The sequence below is a fragment of the Lissotriton helveticus genome, chromosome 10 (assembly GCF_964261635.1).
Source record: "Lissotriton helveticus chromosome 10, aLisHel1.1, whole genome shotgun sequence".
NCBI lineage: Eukaryota > Metazoa > Chordata > Amphibia > Caudata > Salamandridae > Lissotriton > Lissotriton helveticus.
The window spans coordinates 670,006,267-670,023,711 of NC_136071.1; the positions used below are offsets into that span (position 1 = coordinate 670,006,267).

Consider the following 17,445-nt stretch of genomic DNA (forward strand, 5'->3'; position numbering starts at 1 on the left):
TAGTAAGCAGAATTGCACTTTCTGGCCTTGCTAGATGCTACGCTTGACAGGACGTGATCACTAGGCAGGAGATTACCTGGTAGCCCATTTGCTTGTAGATGACACATTCCCCATGGGCAATAACTGGGCATATAAGTGGCACTTCTGACACCTAGGCCTCAGATAACATCTGTACTGGAGAGAGGACCAAAGAAGGACTGACCTGCTATTCCCTGGACCCAGTAAAGAGAGGCTGCTCCAAGACTGGACTGCCCAATGCTGCCTCTTGGGCAAGCAAAGAAAGGACTGTGCCTGTGGTGTCCTAATAGAGGAAAAGTCATCCCGAACCCCAGACAAAGGGAATGCCTCCAAGCTTCAGTTAGCTGATTCCCTGTTACAGCCACATTACTATAATAGCTAAAGATGCTTGCCCTGCCTTGGTAAGTTGGTAGCCAAGAACGCCTGACAGCTAAAGTGCAGCCTGGGAGACCAAATCTCGAACCTCAAAAGTTGTACTGAGTCCGCTGGTCAGAGTGCAGTTTGGTTACCCAGCAAGGAAGTTACTGCTAGTTGAAGGGAACTGCTGGTTTCGCTGTAACTAGAGATCTGTGGGCCAGTTGCAACTGTTGTTTGACTGCATCTCCACAGAATTGGAGAGTCAACAACCTCTGTGGCCAAAGTCGCCCCACCACATTCATGGAATGAGGAGTGGCCCCAGGAAGACCTCTGACACCGGCTCAGCATCCTTGAATATCTTCAGCATCTTGCATCCTTTGCTTCTGGGCCACTCTGTTGATGTCTTCGGTCGTTTGCCCATAGAGACTGTACCTGTTCTGGAGACTGCTTTGACTGTGAGGTAACTGTATAACTTGACCTTATTGGTCTATATGGCTGGCACCCTGTTGGAGTTGGTCACCACAAGAGTGCCTTTATCAGGGCCAGCTCCTCTGCTTAGGCGGAGGAGCGTCGCCCCACTGGATGTAAAAAGATAAAGAAAAGGATAATAACGCAACATTAAAAATGCTACGTTACTATCATTTTCTTCTTCTGTAAGGAGCAAGACTGGTTGGGGCGGGCTGGGCTTGTCACAGGGAGAGGGACTGAGGGAGGAGGAGTGGCTGCTTCTGCACCATAAGTGCACATGTCGGTTTGGACAGCAGTGTCAGGTCCTCCAAACAGTCATTTGCACTTTGCGTGCTCTCTACCGGCTGTATTATCCAGCCTGGGTGGAGGACATGCATAGCCTCCCAGTCCTTATCTGTGCGCCAACCAATCATGATGCTGCTGTCATGGTCATGGTGACAGCAGCGTTGTGATTGGCCTAGGGGAACCTGGAAGCCTGGGTGCTGCCTGGAGCCAGAAAGACGAATGAAGGAGAAGAGTCTGTCAGCGATGGCAAGGCAAGTCTTTTTTTTTCCAAAACGCTCACCCCTCCCTGCCCCACCCTCTCCGCCACCACTGGTCTTTATGGCTGTTTTCAGGTTACCTGTTGTGGCTAACCCTACCCAGTGAATCACTGTAGTTTACAATGATTTATTGTGCTAAGCGAAAAGCTGTGATTCATTGTTCCTTTAAAAATTCATATCTGTGGAACTTTCTGGTTGATTTTTTTCTTTGAGGTGTCCATTTTAAAGATAAAAATACAATCTTTTTTCATAAATTGTCGTTGGATTTTCATTATGTTACACCTTTTCCCTATTCAACTGATTTGGTGCTTCTTAATGCTTTACACGTTTTTTTTTAATAAAGCCTAACTGCTCTGAGCCAGAGTTAGCCAGGTATGAGCTAAGGCTTTCCAAACAAACTTGACTAGACATGATATGGTTTGTCAGTTTATTACACTGTAATATTTTATAATCACACCATATAATAAGCTACTTTCCTCACACTAGACTACTAATGTTAATGCAAGCTTCTCTCAAATAGGGGACAATACTACCAATGGCAGTCTCTCAAAGAGAGGGCTTGCTGTAGCGCTCTAGTGCTCCGAGGGTCTCCACGGAGCCCCGGAAGCACTGCCACACTTTGTATCACCTTCTGGCCAGGCGTGGCCAGAAGGCTATAAATAAACGGACGGAGGTCGCACGGGACTTCCTGTCCAACAGAGTATACCTAGTGTCTGTGTCAATACTTGTGCCCAGCTGCATATGCGCCGAGGGCCTGATAATCCCCAGTCCTGAGCTGATCGCCCCGCAAGAGAAATGAGCGCCCTTGCACTGGCGACGAGGGTGGGATGACGCAGTTCGTCCTGACCGCGAGATAACGCCTGCTCCAGCCGGTCCGACGCAGGCGTGACGATCAGTGGTGCCGAGACCTGCCCGCCGAAGAACCAGCACTTACCGGTAAGCAGCATATGCAAGGAGCTGCGCGGGGCACCGGTAGGAAGAAGCGCCTAAGCGCGAGAACGACCAACGAGTGAGCCAGAAACCGAAGACACAGTATATGAAGCCACCCCAACACAGGCAACAAGCACAAGCAAAGGCAGGAAGCTCGCAGGAAGGGAAGCTCTACCCCGGACCTGCAGAAATTTTAAAAAAACACAAGTCAACCAGCGAGGGGACACACACTGCAAGGAGAGAGGTAGCAGCCCCAAATAAACAAGCATTGGCTAAGGCAATAGGAAAGAGCAAGGAAATCAAATCACACGGCAATGTCCAACCAGCCTAATGCTGCAACAGGAGGAGCACAGCAAGCAGCACCCCCAGCACCGCTAGTTGGACCCCCAGCACAACCCCAGCTCATTCAGCTCACTCACAAATTCAAGCTCTGCCGCCGTTTAGTGAGTTAATTGATCCAGGTACAGCAGCGCCGAGATGGGCAATCTGGTTGGGGCAACTCAACAATTATTTTACTGCCACCAGAGAAAAGGATACGAGGTCAAACGATCATTACTCCTTCACTTTGGAGGGACAGAGCTATACAAACTATTCAAACACCTGCCAAATACAGGAGCAGACACCGATTATAACGCCACTGTCCAAGCACTAAATGCACATTTTGAACCTCAATTAAACCCACACTATGAACGTTTTAAATTTAGACAGTCAAGACAAAGGGATGGAGAGACGATGGATGCATTTCATGGGCGCCTGAGAGACCTCATAAGCACCCGCCCAGATGATGACCAGACGAAAGAATTAACTGCACAACTGATTCAAGGGTGTCGTAACAAACATTTGAGGACCCTGATACTGCGCCAACCCCGTATCACACTTGAAGAAATACTAATCCTTGCCCGGTCGCACGAGCTATCAGATGTCCGAGCCACGGCAATGGAAGCCGCTCTCAATCCACAGGCAGACACTGGAGCTGTTGTGAAGACCGAGAGAGTAGATGCCACCCGTAATGTCAGTCGAGGAGGGCGAGGAAGATGGCCGACCAGAACACAACGGCGAGCACCATGCGGATACTGTGGGCGTGACAAACACAATCAAGATGGCTGCCCAGCACGAGGCAAGACCTGCTCTAAATGTGGGGTGCCGAACCATTTCGCAAGCGTATGCAAAGGTGGTTTTCGCGGATGAAACTTCTCAGGAAAGAAGACAACCGCCGGTGCCGTCAGGCAACTGTCCCTAGATGACACCCCGTCATCGCGATCTCCCAGAACACAACAACACAGTCAACCATGGCTTGACGACTCCTCCACTGAGGAGGATGACGAATGCTACTACGTGTCATTCATCAGCGAGTTGAAGAGAAGGCGAAGACCACAACCCAAGTGTCAGATACAGATCGATGGATCACCAGTGACTGGAGTCATCGACACGGGAGCCACTGTAAATGTGATGGGCATTCGGCACTATAAGTCCCTGAAACCACGACCACGACTGGTACCCTCCAAAGCTCGAATCCTGACGTATGGCAGCCAAGAGCCGCTCCCGCTACGAGGAAAAATGCTAGTGCAAGTCAAGGCGGAGGACTAGGAAGTGATGACAACATTTCACGTAATCGACAAAGAAGCTGACCTGCTTGTTGGAAGCAACACAGCAGAAGACCTCCGACTCATTTCTTTTGCCAATGCCGTAAAAGCTCTTCAAATAGAAGACATCCTGCGGATGTTCCCATCGCTGTTCAAAGGTCTTGGGACAATCAAAAGACCGCCAGTAAAGCTCCACATCAATAACGCCATACAGCCTGTTGCGTTGAGGCACCGGAGAATTCCATTCCACCTACGAGCGGCTGTAGAAAAAGAACTGGCCCAGCTAGAGGAACAAGGGGTCATAGAGAAGGTGACAGGCCCGACCCCATGGGTATCCCCCATGGTGATAGCAGAGAAACCCCGGCAACCAGGAAAGATAAGAATCTGTATAGACATGAGGATGCCCAACAAGGCCATAAAGAGAGAAAGACATCTCACACCCACGGTAGATGACATCCTGACAGACCTCAATGGAGCCCAGTGGTTTTCAAAGCTGGACCTCAACGCGGGGTACCACCAACTAAGACTGGCAGAAGAAAGCCGATACATAACGACGTTCTCGACGCATCTGGGCCTAAGGAGATATAAGAGGCTAAATTTTGGCATATCATCCGCTACAGAAATATTCCAAAATACCATCAAGGAGATTCTGTCAGGGCTACAATGGGTGCTAAATGTCAGCGATGACATCCTAATACATGCCAAGACGAGCGAAGAACATCATCAAAGGCTGAGAGCTACGCTTCAGAGGCTGGCCAAGCATGGAGTGACATTACACAAAAAAAGTGCCAGTTTTTCAAGAAGTCCATAGAATTCTTTGGATACATGTTTGACTCCGAGGGAGTCAAAGTAGACCCACGAAAATCTCAAGCCATCAGACATGCGCCAGCACCCTCAACGGCATCGGAGGTGAGAAGCTTCCTTGGCATGGCCCAGTACTGTGCCAGATTCATCCCAAATCTGGCCACGATTGCGGAACCTCTGAGAAACTTGACAAAGAAGGAGAGCCCTTGGAGATGGACCAACACCGAGGAAGAAGCATTTAACCAGGTTAAGGCAGCGCTATTAGACGGAACCACCATGGCATATTTGGTACAGCCAAACCTACAGAGATATTGGTGGACGCAAGCCCAGTTGGCCTCGGAGCTCTACTCACACAAGAAAAGGAACCTGGGGTATGGGCCCCCCTGTCATTTGCAAGCAAAGCTCTTACTGCGACCGAATCCAGGTATTCCCAAATAGAGAGGGAAGCCTTAGCTGTGAAGTGGGCCTATAATCATTTTCACCTATACATCTCCGGGCACCCTTTTCGGATGGTAACTGACCACCAACCATTGATACCACTATTCAGGGGCACTGCTCCTCACCCTCCGCCTCGAATCGAACGATGGGCCATCCAAGTACAACAATACCAAATGGACCTTGTATACCGGCAATGGGCAAAGAACCCTGCGGATTTTCTGTCGTGACATCCATCAACTGACGAGTTTCCCAGAACCGACCAGGAGGCGCAGACGGAAGAATTTGTGAACATGATATCTCGATGGACTTGCCCCCGAGCGCTCAAAGCCGACGTCATCGTGACTCAATACGACAATGATGCAGTCATTCAACGAGTCAAAGAAGCGATACAGACAGGATCCTGGGAGAATTTCCTGTGAAATGTCTGTGGATGGAATGAAGCGGACCACCTACGATTAACCCAATTCTGGAAGATTCACAATGAGCTCAGTAGTGCGGACAATGGGCTCATACTGAGAGGGTCCCGAGTGGTGATCCCTGTTGCCCTGCAAGAGCAAGCAACAACCTTAGCACGTGAGGGACACCAAGGAACTCGAAGAATGAAGGCCCGAATGCGTGAAAAGGTATGGTTCCCCAACCTTGAAGACTGCTTCGACGCTGTAGTGCGGAACTGCCGAGCATGTCAAGTAACTAGCAAACCTGACACCCCAGCTCCGGTGATCACGGAAGACCCGGCTCCATCTCCTGGGTCGTGGGTCAGCTTAGACTTTGGTAGTTTCCCGGATGGGAGAGTCACGGTGGTGTTAATCGACAGCTACACCAAGTATCCAATTGTAGACCTAGCATCATCAACCAGCTTTGCAAATATCCAACCGATTCTCAACAAGTCTTTTGCCATGTTTGGCATTCCACTCGTGCTCAAGACAGACAGCGGCCCTCCGTTCCAAGGGAGTGAGTTCAGAGAGTTCTTGCAGAACCTAGGCGTGAAGCACCGTCGGATCACACCGCAGTGGCCTCAAGCCAATGGAGAAGTGGAGAGATTTATGAGGACCATTAACAAAGTTCTGCGAATAGCAACGGTGGACGGAAAGGATCCAGAAGAAGCGCTCCAACACTTCCTCAGAGAGTATAGGAGCACCCCACATAGTACCACACAAAGGTCTCCCTGGTCCTTAATGCTGGCCATACCAAGAAGAGATCTACTTCCCATGGCAGAGGACTGGATGCCTGCCCCATACATGCCGGCGACTACACAAGAGCGAAGAAGGAAAACCAATGACAGAGCAAGTCAGAAGAGGTGAGCTCGAGTGAGAGAATTGACCCCCGGAGACTCAGTGCTTATTCGAACTCGGAGAGCGGGAGGAAAGTTCCGTATGCCATATGAACCCGAACCCTGGGTGATTATGGAAACTAATGGCTCTGCGATAACAGTGCATCAAAATGGAGAAGAAGTAACCAGAAATGTCTTGTGGTTCAAACGCATACCATCTGCCCATGAGCACACGGAACCCCCTGTTGAACCCATGGTTGGAGTGGATGCGGAAGATAGATCTGAAGATGTTGTCCCTCCATCGTCTATTAATACCTCAGTGGCAACACCACCATCGCCACAGATGAGCGACCAAGGACACACTCCTGCGAGAGGAAAGTGGCACTACAGCTTCAGGCCAAATCCAAGGCCGAATCAAAGACTGGCAGATTTTGCGTGCTAATTGTTGAATTGACTTTTTCAAAACACCAAGTTGGGAAGGGATGTAGCGCTCTAGTGCTCCGAGGGTCTCCACGGAGCCCTGGAAGCACTGCCACACTTTGAATCACCTTCTGGCCAGGCGTGGCCAGAAGGCTATAAATAAACGGACGGAGGTCGCACGGGACTGCCTGTCCAACCGAGTATACCTAGTGTCTGTGTCAATACTTGTGCCCAGCTGCATATACGCCAAGGGCCTGATAATCCCCAGTCCTGAGCTGATCACCCCGCAAGAGAAACGAGCACCCTTACACTTGCTACTTAGACCACATCACTTGCCAGGAAGCCGCAATGTCTGCGCTCTAGTTTGCCACTAAGACAAACCCATCCAAAAGACGCCCTGTTGATCTACTACGTGATCTACCCAAGCTCCCCAAGTAATCATAATAAAACACGGCTCACCTCAGGGATCACCTATGCCATCTAAAGTGAATCGAAAAAACCCACTAAACTTAAAAAATAAACTAATGTTCTGTCATTCATTCGTTCCACAGTCTCTGTGCATCTCATCCTGTGAACTTGTCAGCTTCGGAAATGAACTAAAACTGGCCTTCTAATCAGTACCTAATTCAATAACTTCCACTCCCCTTCACAGTGGACTGCTTTTCATCTCAATCAAGCCATAGTTCCTCGAATGATTGCTGCAACCTGCTTGCAGTCAGTCCCATTACACTGTACTACTACCCCCCTGAACCTGATTATCTTTTCATTAAATTATCACTGAGGGTAATAACCAGACATCACTTCAAATCCAGTTCCTACCTTACTCCACAGCTTAATTTGTAAAAAGTGCTGATATCTAAAGGGGTTCTTGAGAAACCACTGCCAGTGCTGCGGAATGCCAAAGTTGCTGAATATCACACTGCCTAGTTTTGAATCCAGCTCTTGCCTCTTTCTTCCACCACCCTACACTTCTTGTTTTATCTTATTCTTGAAGCTTTTTCAGCCCTGCTTTCTATCCTTAATCATTGTTTTTCAGTTATTTTCTTTATCTATTGTTCCGTCTATTCTGCCTTTCTCTTTCTTGCTTAGGTTAAATTCTGACTATGAAAGATGAATTCCTTTTCTCAAATGCGAGTACAGGTGACCACCACCTGTAGCCATAAACAAAAGTGAAGCACTGTCTTCAGTGGCGTAACGAAACATCAGCCCCCACCCCCCCGCAGAGTACAGGGAGGGGGCCCCTCCGGACTCACTCAGAAGCTTGATTTAGGTTAACATCTATATATTGCTTTGTACTGACGACTGAATCTGGCATAACCTCTACTTAATAACTATAAGCAGAACCGAAATATTGAAAAGAGGGACTTTACGTTTATATTGATCGTACATCCTTGTACAAATCAATAGTGCTACAGCTCTCATACTTTCATCTGATACACAAACCTCAGAAATGATCAGTATGATACGATGCGAGGCTGGGGTTACGAAAGGAAGGAAGCAGGTAGACATCAAAGGCTGTCAGTACAGGAAGAGTACAGTTGGCCATGACAGCATGCCTCTCTGACTTTTACATTACATTTTATTTACTTCTTTGAGGTACAGAGCGACATGAATATCCAGTGACTGCAATTAAGAAATTGTGAATCAGATTTTGCTTGTCAACAAAACATTTGCTCTCATAGTAGAAAGGAGCAAGTGATTTTTTGCATAATTTTTGCTGCTGTTGTGATAGAGGAGGACAGCACAGATCTTTTCTTTAATTCACATAACATAAAAAGTGTTCACTGCACAAATTGAGAAAACAAAATATTAAATAATTAAAAATATATATAAACATGTATTGCTTATCAATTGTTTATTGTATCTAATACAGATTTTACCAATGAAAGAACCTGATCTATGACTGACTTCTGTTTAAGAAAATGAATTACAATGGTTTCATGATAAGAAACTGAGCGAACTGATTTTGCCTCAAACTTAAGTTTAATCATTGTCATTTAAAAAAATGTTACATGTTTTTCACTTAATACACTAAGACAGAAAAAAGACATCAAATTAAGTTTGCTACATTTTTGTCTGGTGCAAAAAGTCTTATAGTAAGTGCACAACGTGACATTCCCTCCTCCCCCAAATTCTGTCACCTTAGCCCCCACTACGCCCAAGAACTCTCAGAATCAAGGTAGGTTGTCCACGGCGTAGCCTTTTATTCACATCAAGCCAAGGAATTAACCACAGACCATTACCAAGTAAAGCATCCTTCTTGGATATATATAAGAATTATTCACAGCATCACACTTTAGCTGCATCAACATGTTAACGGCAGTAAGGAAATTAAGTATGACATTACATTTTAACTTTAACTCGGCCGTACACTAGAATAACATGGCCATATATTTGAACTTTACACTTTAACTTTTTAACTTGGCCATACACTAGAACTTGGCCGTACAATTGACTTGGCTGTCTCAGCCACCAATGTCCTACTCTGCTGCGCACATTGTGCCGGCAGGCCACAACGCGCTACAGCCAACAGTTGCACTACTTGAGATCAAGGGCACCGCATAACGAACCGGCCCACCGGGGTACCTGCCCACAGGTAACCTCCCTAAGATTGTTCTCAGTCCATACGTCGTGGGTTAGGGCAGTAGAGTCCAGGACTACCGGCAAGTCAGTCCCTCCTCCCCGCCGACCCACTGCAAACGTGGAATCTACCCCCTCCTGGGGTCCATGGAATGGCTGCACCTCCATTGTTGTGCATCCGTCTTTGCTGTTAACTGTCAGTGCTCTGCAACGCCTTACTCTTCTGCCGGGTGGGTGGGTGGTCGACGACGCTTCTTCCATCCAGGCTGTACATGAAGGGGACAAAGAGCCTATTGCAGAGTAAGAAGTCTATGATTATCAAGCTCGAGTGCTAAACCGCGGCAGTCCCGAGGGCTTTTGTTGCTAGGTAGTGACGGTGTGACACCAGTCACCGGTACGAATGGGCACTTCACGCTGAGTTTGCAGGGAATGTAACTGACTTGCAGAAGGGTGAAGCAATATACTATTAGACCTGCATTGACACCTAAGGCATGAGGAGCGCAGTTGACATGCCATGATACTTTACAAAAAATGTATGTTCTTAATATATGAAAACTCAATAAAATCTGTTTAAAAAAAAATGAAGGGGACAAAGAGAACGAAACCCCTTGTGGCACAGCCTTAAATAGCCTGCTAGGTTCCATTTCCTGCTAGTTTGATTTCTACGTCAACCGGCCAGCCAACCCCCTTCCTTATCCAGGGGCTCTGGAGGAGGCTCAGCCCCGTGGTGCTACTAAGGGCGCTCCTCCCCTAGGCGTGGGGGGCGCCTGTCATTCTCATATCTAACCTGTTTTCTTACTTTCTAGCAAGTAGAAAGCAAAATTGTGCAAAACAGCATTTTGTACCTGTTCAAAGTTTTGAATTTGAATTGCTCTTTATGTTACTCGAGAATCCCTCCTGATTCTATCTCTACTAAAACACTGTTCATTTCTGTTTCAGGAGTTGTACTTTCTGACATCATTGAAAAGTGGTTTGTCTCTCCTACACTCTTCAGAGTCATCCGTTTGGCTCGGATTGGCAGGGTGCTCCGACTTATCCGAGGAGCCAAAGGAATCCGCACTCTCCTCTTTGCCTTAATGATGTCACTTCCGGCTTTATTCAACATTGGCCTTCTACTTTTTCTTGTCATGTTCATTTATGCAATTTTTGGGATGGCCAACTTTGCCTATGTGAAGAAGGAAAGCGGAATTGATGACATGTTCAACTTTGAAACTTTTGGCAACAGCATGATCTGTCTCTTCCAAATCACAACATCTGCTGGCTGGGATGGTCTTCTCAATCCTATATTAAACAGTAATTACCCAGACTGTGATCCAGACAAAGTTAATCCAGGAAGCCCGGTTAAAGGGGATTGCGGAAACCCTTCTTTGGGGATATTTTTTTTCGTCAGTTATATTATCATATCTTTTCTTATTGTTGTAAACATGTACATAGCCATTATCCTTGAAAACTTCAGTGTTGCAACTGAGGAAAGCACAGAACCTTTGAGCGAGGATGATTTTGAGATGTTTTATGAAGTTTGGGAAAAATTTGATCCAGAAGCGACTCAATTTATTCAGTACGCAGAACTGTCGAACTTCGCTGATGCACTGTCAGAGCCTTTACGCATACCAAAGCCAAATAAAATAAAACTTATAGGAATGGACCTGCCTATGGTCAGTGGTGACAGGATACACTGCCTGGACATCTTGTTTGCATTCACCAAAAGAGTGCTTGGAGAATCAGGGGAGATGGACGCTCTCAAAATCCAGATGGAGGAAAAGTTCATGGCTGCAAATCCTTCTAAGATTTCATACGAGCCAATCACGACAACGCTCCGAAGGAAACAAGAGGAGGTGTCTGCTAGTATGATCCAGCGTGCGTTCCGGCAGCACCTGTTCCTCCGCTCCGTGAAGCAAGCCTCTTTCTTGTATCGTCACAGAACTTCTGATGAGAATATCCTAGAGGAAGGCGCTCCCGAAAAGGAGGGCCTTGTTGCGTTCATGATGAACGAGCACTACGGCAGGCCGCTGGACAAGACGGAATCGGCGTCTTCTACGTCATTTCCGCCATCTTATGACAGTGTCACCCGAGCCACCAGTGACAATGGCTACATGCAGACCGGTGACACCAGCCGAAGCGACGACATTTTGGACTATAAGACATACACCGACACCGATAAGGAATCTTTTGTTTAATTCTTGTTTTCAACCGCGTTGCAATATTGTTTACAGAATGTAAATTACGTTACTGCACAGCCAGAAAAGCAGCCTTCTGGTTTGACATCCTCACTCGTAAATTCCTGGAAACTGACAATATTACCTTTGGCCCTGCTACTGTCATTTTTTGCTATATATATTTGTACCTGGAAAAAAACGTGCGGGGTCACAGCAGTTATATCAACAGTGTGATTACAGAAAGGCTGAACTGCATAGAGGTTAATGCCGAACTGTAAGGAAGTAAATGCAATGTATTTCTGCAAACTAATCAAGCGCACTGCATATGTTCATCAGAGGTCTTACCCATTTTAGTGTTTAGTTATGGTTATGTACGACCTTGCATTCTAAAGGAACATGGAATATCACAAGCTGCTGTAACACAATGTAACACTGACTGTATATGTTATGAATGGTCTTTCATAAATTTTATTATATTTGATATTTTTTTACTTAAAAAAAATAATTGTCTCTTTTTCCAAAGGAGGTGGGTAGATTCGTGTACAGAGCTCTCTTTATTGTGTACACTAAGAGCGCTTGTCGCTTCTGTATAACTGGGAATGGTAGAACCATTACTGCTCGCAGGTGAAAACTGTTACTGCGCATTTTATCTGTTTATTACACTCTGACATGTCCCATTTGGGAAATGTAATTGCCTGGCATGAGTTAATTCAATGAAGCCTTTACTAGGGAGAGGGATCAATGACACAAGGAATATATTTGACCCTTTCTACCCTGCAAGAATTTAGATAGTGAAAGACAGTTCTTGTAAAAAAAAAGTATTAATAAAAACTTGTAAAACAGCAAGCAGAGTGTTTCAAAAAAGCATTTTGTATATTGAGGAACGTTTGAATTGAAATGGGGCCTTATATTGAAAAATATGAATGCGTTTCTGGAGAATAAACTGAGGATTCGCATATTTTCAAAGGTGGACTGGTGATCCAAACTCAACATTCATGATAATTAATCTTAGTGCAGTAGCACTAAGCAGTGTGGTGTGGCATGAGTGGCAATTCAGGTAAGAGCAGTGGAGCAGTCGGGCTGGTTGGAGGGGGGGGGGGATTCGACTGACGACCATGAGGAAAAATTCAATGAATAATTAATTTTTCCTCGTCGTCATCAGTCGAAAATCCCCCCCCCCCCCCCCTCCACTCACCTGGCACCACAGCTCTTACCTTCACAGGCTGTGGCTGTGGGGTGGGCCTGAGAGCCACCATGATTCAGTAATAGAAAGCTAGATTCAAAGTGTGTATATACACGCCCTGCTCTTTCACCCATAAACTTACTGACAAATGCTATGGCTATATCGAAGCTTAAAAAGGATTGCCTCTGCTAAAAATGTGCCCTACCTTTGATGGCCAAAATACCGAGTCAGCCTCACCTAATCCACAAAGGAGTGATCTCATTTGAACTTCCCTAACATGAAACAATGTATTTCAATGGGAATAATTGTCACATGGTGGGATTTGTATTGAGGAACATCTGCTTGTATTTTTTCTGAAATAATAGATTAGACTTCTCTTTATGTAACGTGGTGTCTTGCAAGCAGAAAGTTCCACAAATGTCTGGAAAGTAACAGGAAGGCCTATTTGTTGTCTGTGATAATATCTAACTTAGCATTTTTGGCGTATATGCATTCAACATAAATCGTATGTTTGAGACTGTATATGCTCTGTATACAACTTATTTATTATCATATTTTGCATAGCACTAAGAAACACGGTGGATACCTTCAGAGTGCATTTGCATGAATTTAGAAGTAGAAGTCCTGCTTCACCATGCCTGCTCTCTCTTTCCTGACTGTGCTCTGTCTAAATCCAAGAGACGTGGTGGAAGCAAAGAAACGACTCTTCTGCAACTGACACGAAGATCCGGCCTGCTATCCAAAAGTTGAAGCTGGATTAAAGCTCCAAAGGTCATACAGTGATAATACAGTGCAACAGTGGTATAACAGAAACACTCATGGTGAATGGCACGTGTGATGCTGTCTTTTCATATGGATGGGTGTAAAAGATAGAGCCTCACCACTGGGCAAGTTGTGCTCCCCGAACTACTGGCATGCACAACAGAGGATTTGTCGCAAATATTTGAATTTAGCATTTGCAACCACCACTTAACGCTATTCATAAAAAACAACGAATGAGAAAAATTAACAGGGCCATTTTGACTTGGACACAGCTTATTGCTTAAGTCTCTTGAGCTTGGCTTTGGTTACAACTTCAAGAGGTGTAGTTGAAGAGGTCAGACCAACCAGCCAAGATTGGTGTATCATTTGTGATTTTCCTTGTTATGAGTGGTCAATCTTGTATATGCATGGGGAGTTCAACCAATTATGCCGTAAACATTTTATTGACGCCTGGTTGGTGAAAGATAATGTGAAATTTGACATGCACAAGGTGTGTCGCTCAATCGAGTGGACCTGGAAGGTGGAGAATCTTCTTTATTTAATCACATTTCAGTTTTTTGTGAATTACTGCTAACCTGCCTCCTCTTCCCTACATTCTGTCCATGCAAATATTGGATCATACCGTGGGAACAATCATGTCAAGCACTGATTGTGAGTACTCACTTAGCTAGGTTTCCCTCAAAAACATCATATCCAGGTAGTCAGATGGGATTAACCAGCTATTTCTAAGCTATGTTTGACTGCCAATCTACATTTCGTCATGAGGGAAGAAATATAGTGTCATATTGCTGTTATTGATTTAATTTCTTTTGCTTTTTCTGTGGGAATGGTCTTCTTTTTCTTAGCCCAGTGGACACCTGGTTGGCTATTCTGCCCTTCACATGTATTACATATACGTCCAGTTGGGCTTCAAGTTCTTCGTATACAATGGTCTTATTTTACTACTAGTTGGTGGATCTCTGACACTACTAGATCTCATTTCTAGTATGGGTTTCCAGGAGGTGTCTGTGCAATGGACAGATTGATATAGACTCAGGGGCATATTATCAAGGACAGGCAATACATTATCGCCGCTTTTATCGGCAGGAAACTGTTGATAAAGCGGCGATAATGGCCTTAATAATATGCTCTATGAATTCCAATCGAAGCCCATGTTAGATGTGAACACATCTAACATGGGCTTCGATTGGAATGCATAGAGCATATTATCAAGGCCATTATCGCCGCTTTATCAGCAGTTTCCTGCCGATAAAAGCGGCGATAATGTATCGCCTGTCCTTGATAATATGCCCCTCAGTGTCTTCTTACGTGAGGTGATATTTGCTCTTTTGCTAATTATCTCAACAGATACTTTTTTAACATCTTTGACTTGTATGTTTATCTTGGAGGAAATGGGCTGAGGTTCAGGTGTCAGCAAAAGCAGTCCCTTGAGTCATTGGTACTCATTGTAGGTGGGGTCATTATCATATCCCTCATGCCCCTACATTGTGCTGTGGAGATACATTCAACTCCAAGGAAAGGTGAACCTGGCCAGTGCCCAGAGAGAAACTAGCTTCGATAATATTAAAGGTTACATTGGTAACAGAAGATGTAAGGTGTTTCCCTTTAGCCAAATATAGTCTTATCCTGTTGCTGTTCTGGGATAATATACTGAATGGCAGTAGGACATTGCCTACACTGAGGGGCAGTTTGAAGGTTTGTAGGGTTGTAGGATGAAAGGAATTTGGTGCTTGGTGGCTGGCAACCACAGGTCAATGCATGCCAAGGGAAAGCTATTGGACTTTCCACAGTTAATTCGCAAGTATTGCCAGAGCCAAGGGAAAAAGCTTGACTTTCATGTGATGATGCATGAAACCAGAGGAAGGCACAAATCTACATGCGATTTGTGTCATTTTCCTGTATAACTTACTGCAAGTAATCCTAGTGAATGAAAAACAGGACATAAATAACAGACTTAGAAATTGGCAGGTTGCACAGAGACACTGTACATATATTCTGAGTCAGACCCAATTCAGTGGGTCATTGGATAAGCAAGAGATACTGGTTTCACAAGCGTGCACCTGATGTTCAATGTCCTCTCCTACTATGGATCTGGAAACTGGCCAAGTACAACCCCTTCAGCTCTTAAGTCTCAGTGGACGTGATGGCAAGTAGTCACAGGCTTCTCAGAGGGTACGTGTATGTATACACTAAGCTCAGAACTCAGCAATCACCCTGCAGCGCAATAACTGATTGTCCAACCTGGTGCCTATATTTTTAGAAAACAAGTTTCATTAATACACTCAAAAAAGGAAACTACACATTACAATGTACTAACTGTTACCCACTGTTCTCCGGTTTTACGGTTCCCTTTCTTCCTCCTACCTTCCCCTTAACTCTGCATAAGGATAATGTAGCAAGTTTCAAGGGCAGGTTTAAAGCACAGATCCTTAGCCAACCTCCTGGTGTCTGTAAGTTCATCTGCTAAGTTTTATAGATTCTAGTCCCAATGCCAATCTAATCAATATGAGTCTTTCAGTCTACTGCCAGCTTCAAACAGGCCATTTGTAGGCATCCAGTCTCTCCTCCCACTTCCGGTAGAAGCACACCCTAGCTGGAAGTGCAGCAGCTCTCTGACTCAGATCTTGGACAAAGCAGATGTGGGACTGCTACCAGGGTATTGGCTACCAGCAGGCTCCAGCGTTGTTAATGTCACACAAGATAGAACCCTACTGCGGCTTTTCAAGCCTGCACCTCACTCTTGGTTTAGTCAAATCAGAAGTCCCGTGCACAAATCCTCAGGCACCTACCGTTTTTCAGTGCCATTATAAACTAAATTCTTGATCATCAAAGCATGTGGAGGTGCACCAGGTAAAGGAGTCCATTCAAGTGTATTTTAACAAATTCCTTATTTTTCCATCATTGTTACTTGATTTACATAAATGGTCCAGCCAAAGCGTTTCGTTCCATAAACAATCGGAACTTCATCAATATTTGGCATCATGTACAAGTGCATACAAGTGCGTAGTCTCCAAATGAAGTATGTGACTGAGACAAGACTGTGAAGTGTGTTGCTTAGCAGGGTAACAAACAGGGAAGCACGTGTTGCCCCTTGGGAATCCTTACTTGCCAGAGTATTCAGCTGGAACCATGATGTCACATATAATTTGGAGACTACGCACTTGTACATTATACCAAGCCCTGATGAAGTTCCGATTGTTTATGGAACACAACGTGTTGGCTGGAACATTTATGTAAATCAAGAAAAGATGATGGGAAAGTAAAGAATTTTTTAAAATACACTTGAATGGACTTCTTTACCTAACACAACTCCAGCGTCGTTAATGGCTTCACTAGGTGTAGGATCCCACGGGGCCACCGTTTAAACTTCACAGGCAGCATTTTATGTGATGATCATGACACACAATATTCATGGTCACAGCAGCACACTCAATTCAATTATGTAGTGCAATGGCCCTGCTGCTTCAGAATCTGAATGGTGCAGTGTGCTTCATACACACAATATGACCGTTCCATGGCACCAACCATGTTCAGGGTCATAGCGTTCTGTTCGGGCACACTTTGGCAGTGCCATGGTTCTACCGCTTCAGAATCGCAGCAGCACCATCCTCTGCGAGCACACTTCAGGAGTGGACACTGCAGGTTCAGCGGCACACCAGTCACTTTCTAGAGTCTCTTTTGGTGGATGGACCCACAACAACAGAGTCCACTGCTTCAAGCTCTCCATGATAGCCAGCACCATCTGCTGGGTGGTTAACTCATCCCCTCGTCTTCTCAGGCAGGTCAGTTTCCAGGCAATTCAGGACAAGGAGGCAGCCATTCCATCTATGTCAGACTCCAGATGATGTCCCCTCACCTCTGAGAAACTGGCTGTCAGGCTCCGGTTGCACAGTAGTCCTCTGGGTACTCTGAGGACACCCCCTTCCTTGGACAA

The 17,445-nt window shown here is 45.5% G+C and overlaps 1 protein-coding gene across 2 annotated transcripts in view; it reads left to right on the forward strand.

Annotated features, from left to right (window-relative positions):
- LOC144784447 (sodium channel protein type 5 subunit alpha-like) overlaps positions 1-12,406 on the forward strand; it is a 1,060,325-nt gene extending 1,047,919 nt beyond the window's left edge. For both annotated transcript variants that reach the window (XM_078663204.1, XM_078663205.1), the window contains exon 27: positions 10,350-12,406. In XM_078663204.1, the coding sequence (XP_078519330.1) occupies positions 10,350-11,587 (1,238 nt within the window). In that variant the 3' untranslated portion in view covers positions 11,588-12,406. The remainder of the gene's footprint in view (positions 1-10,349) is intronic.
- The last annotated feature ends 5,039 nt before the right edge of the window (positions 12,407-17,445 follow it).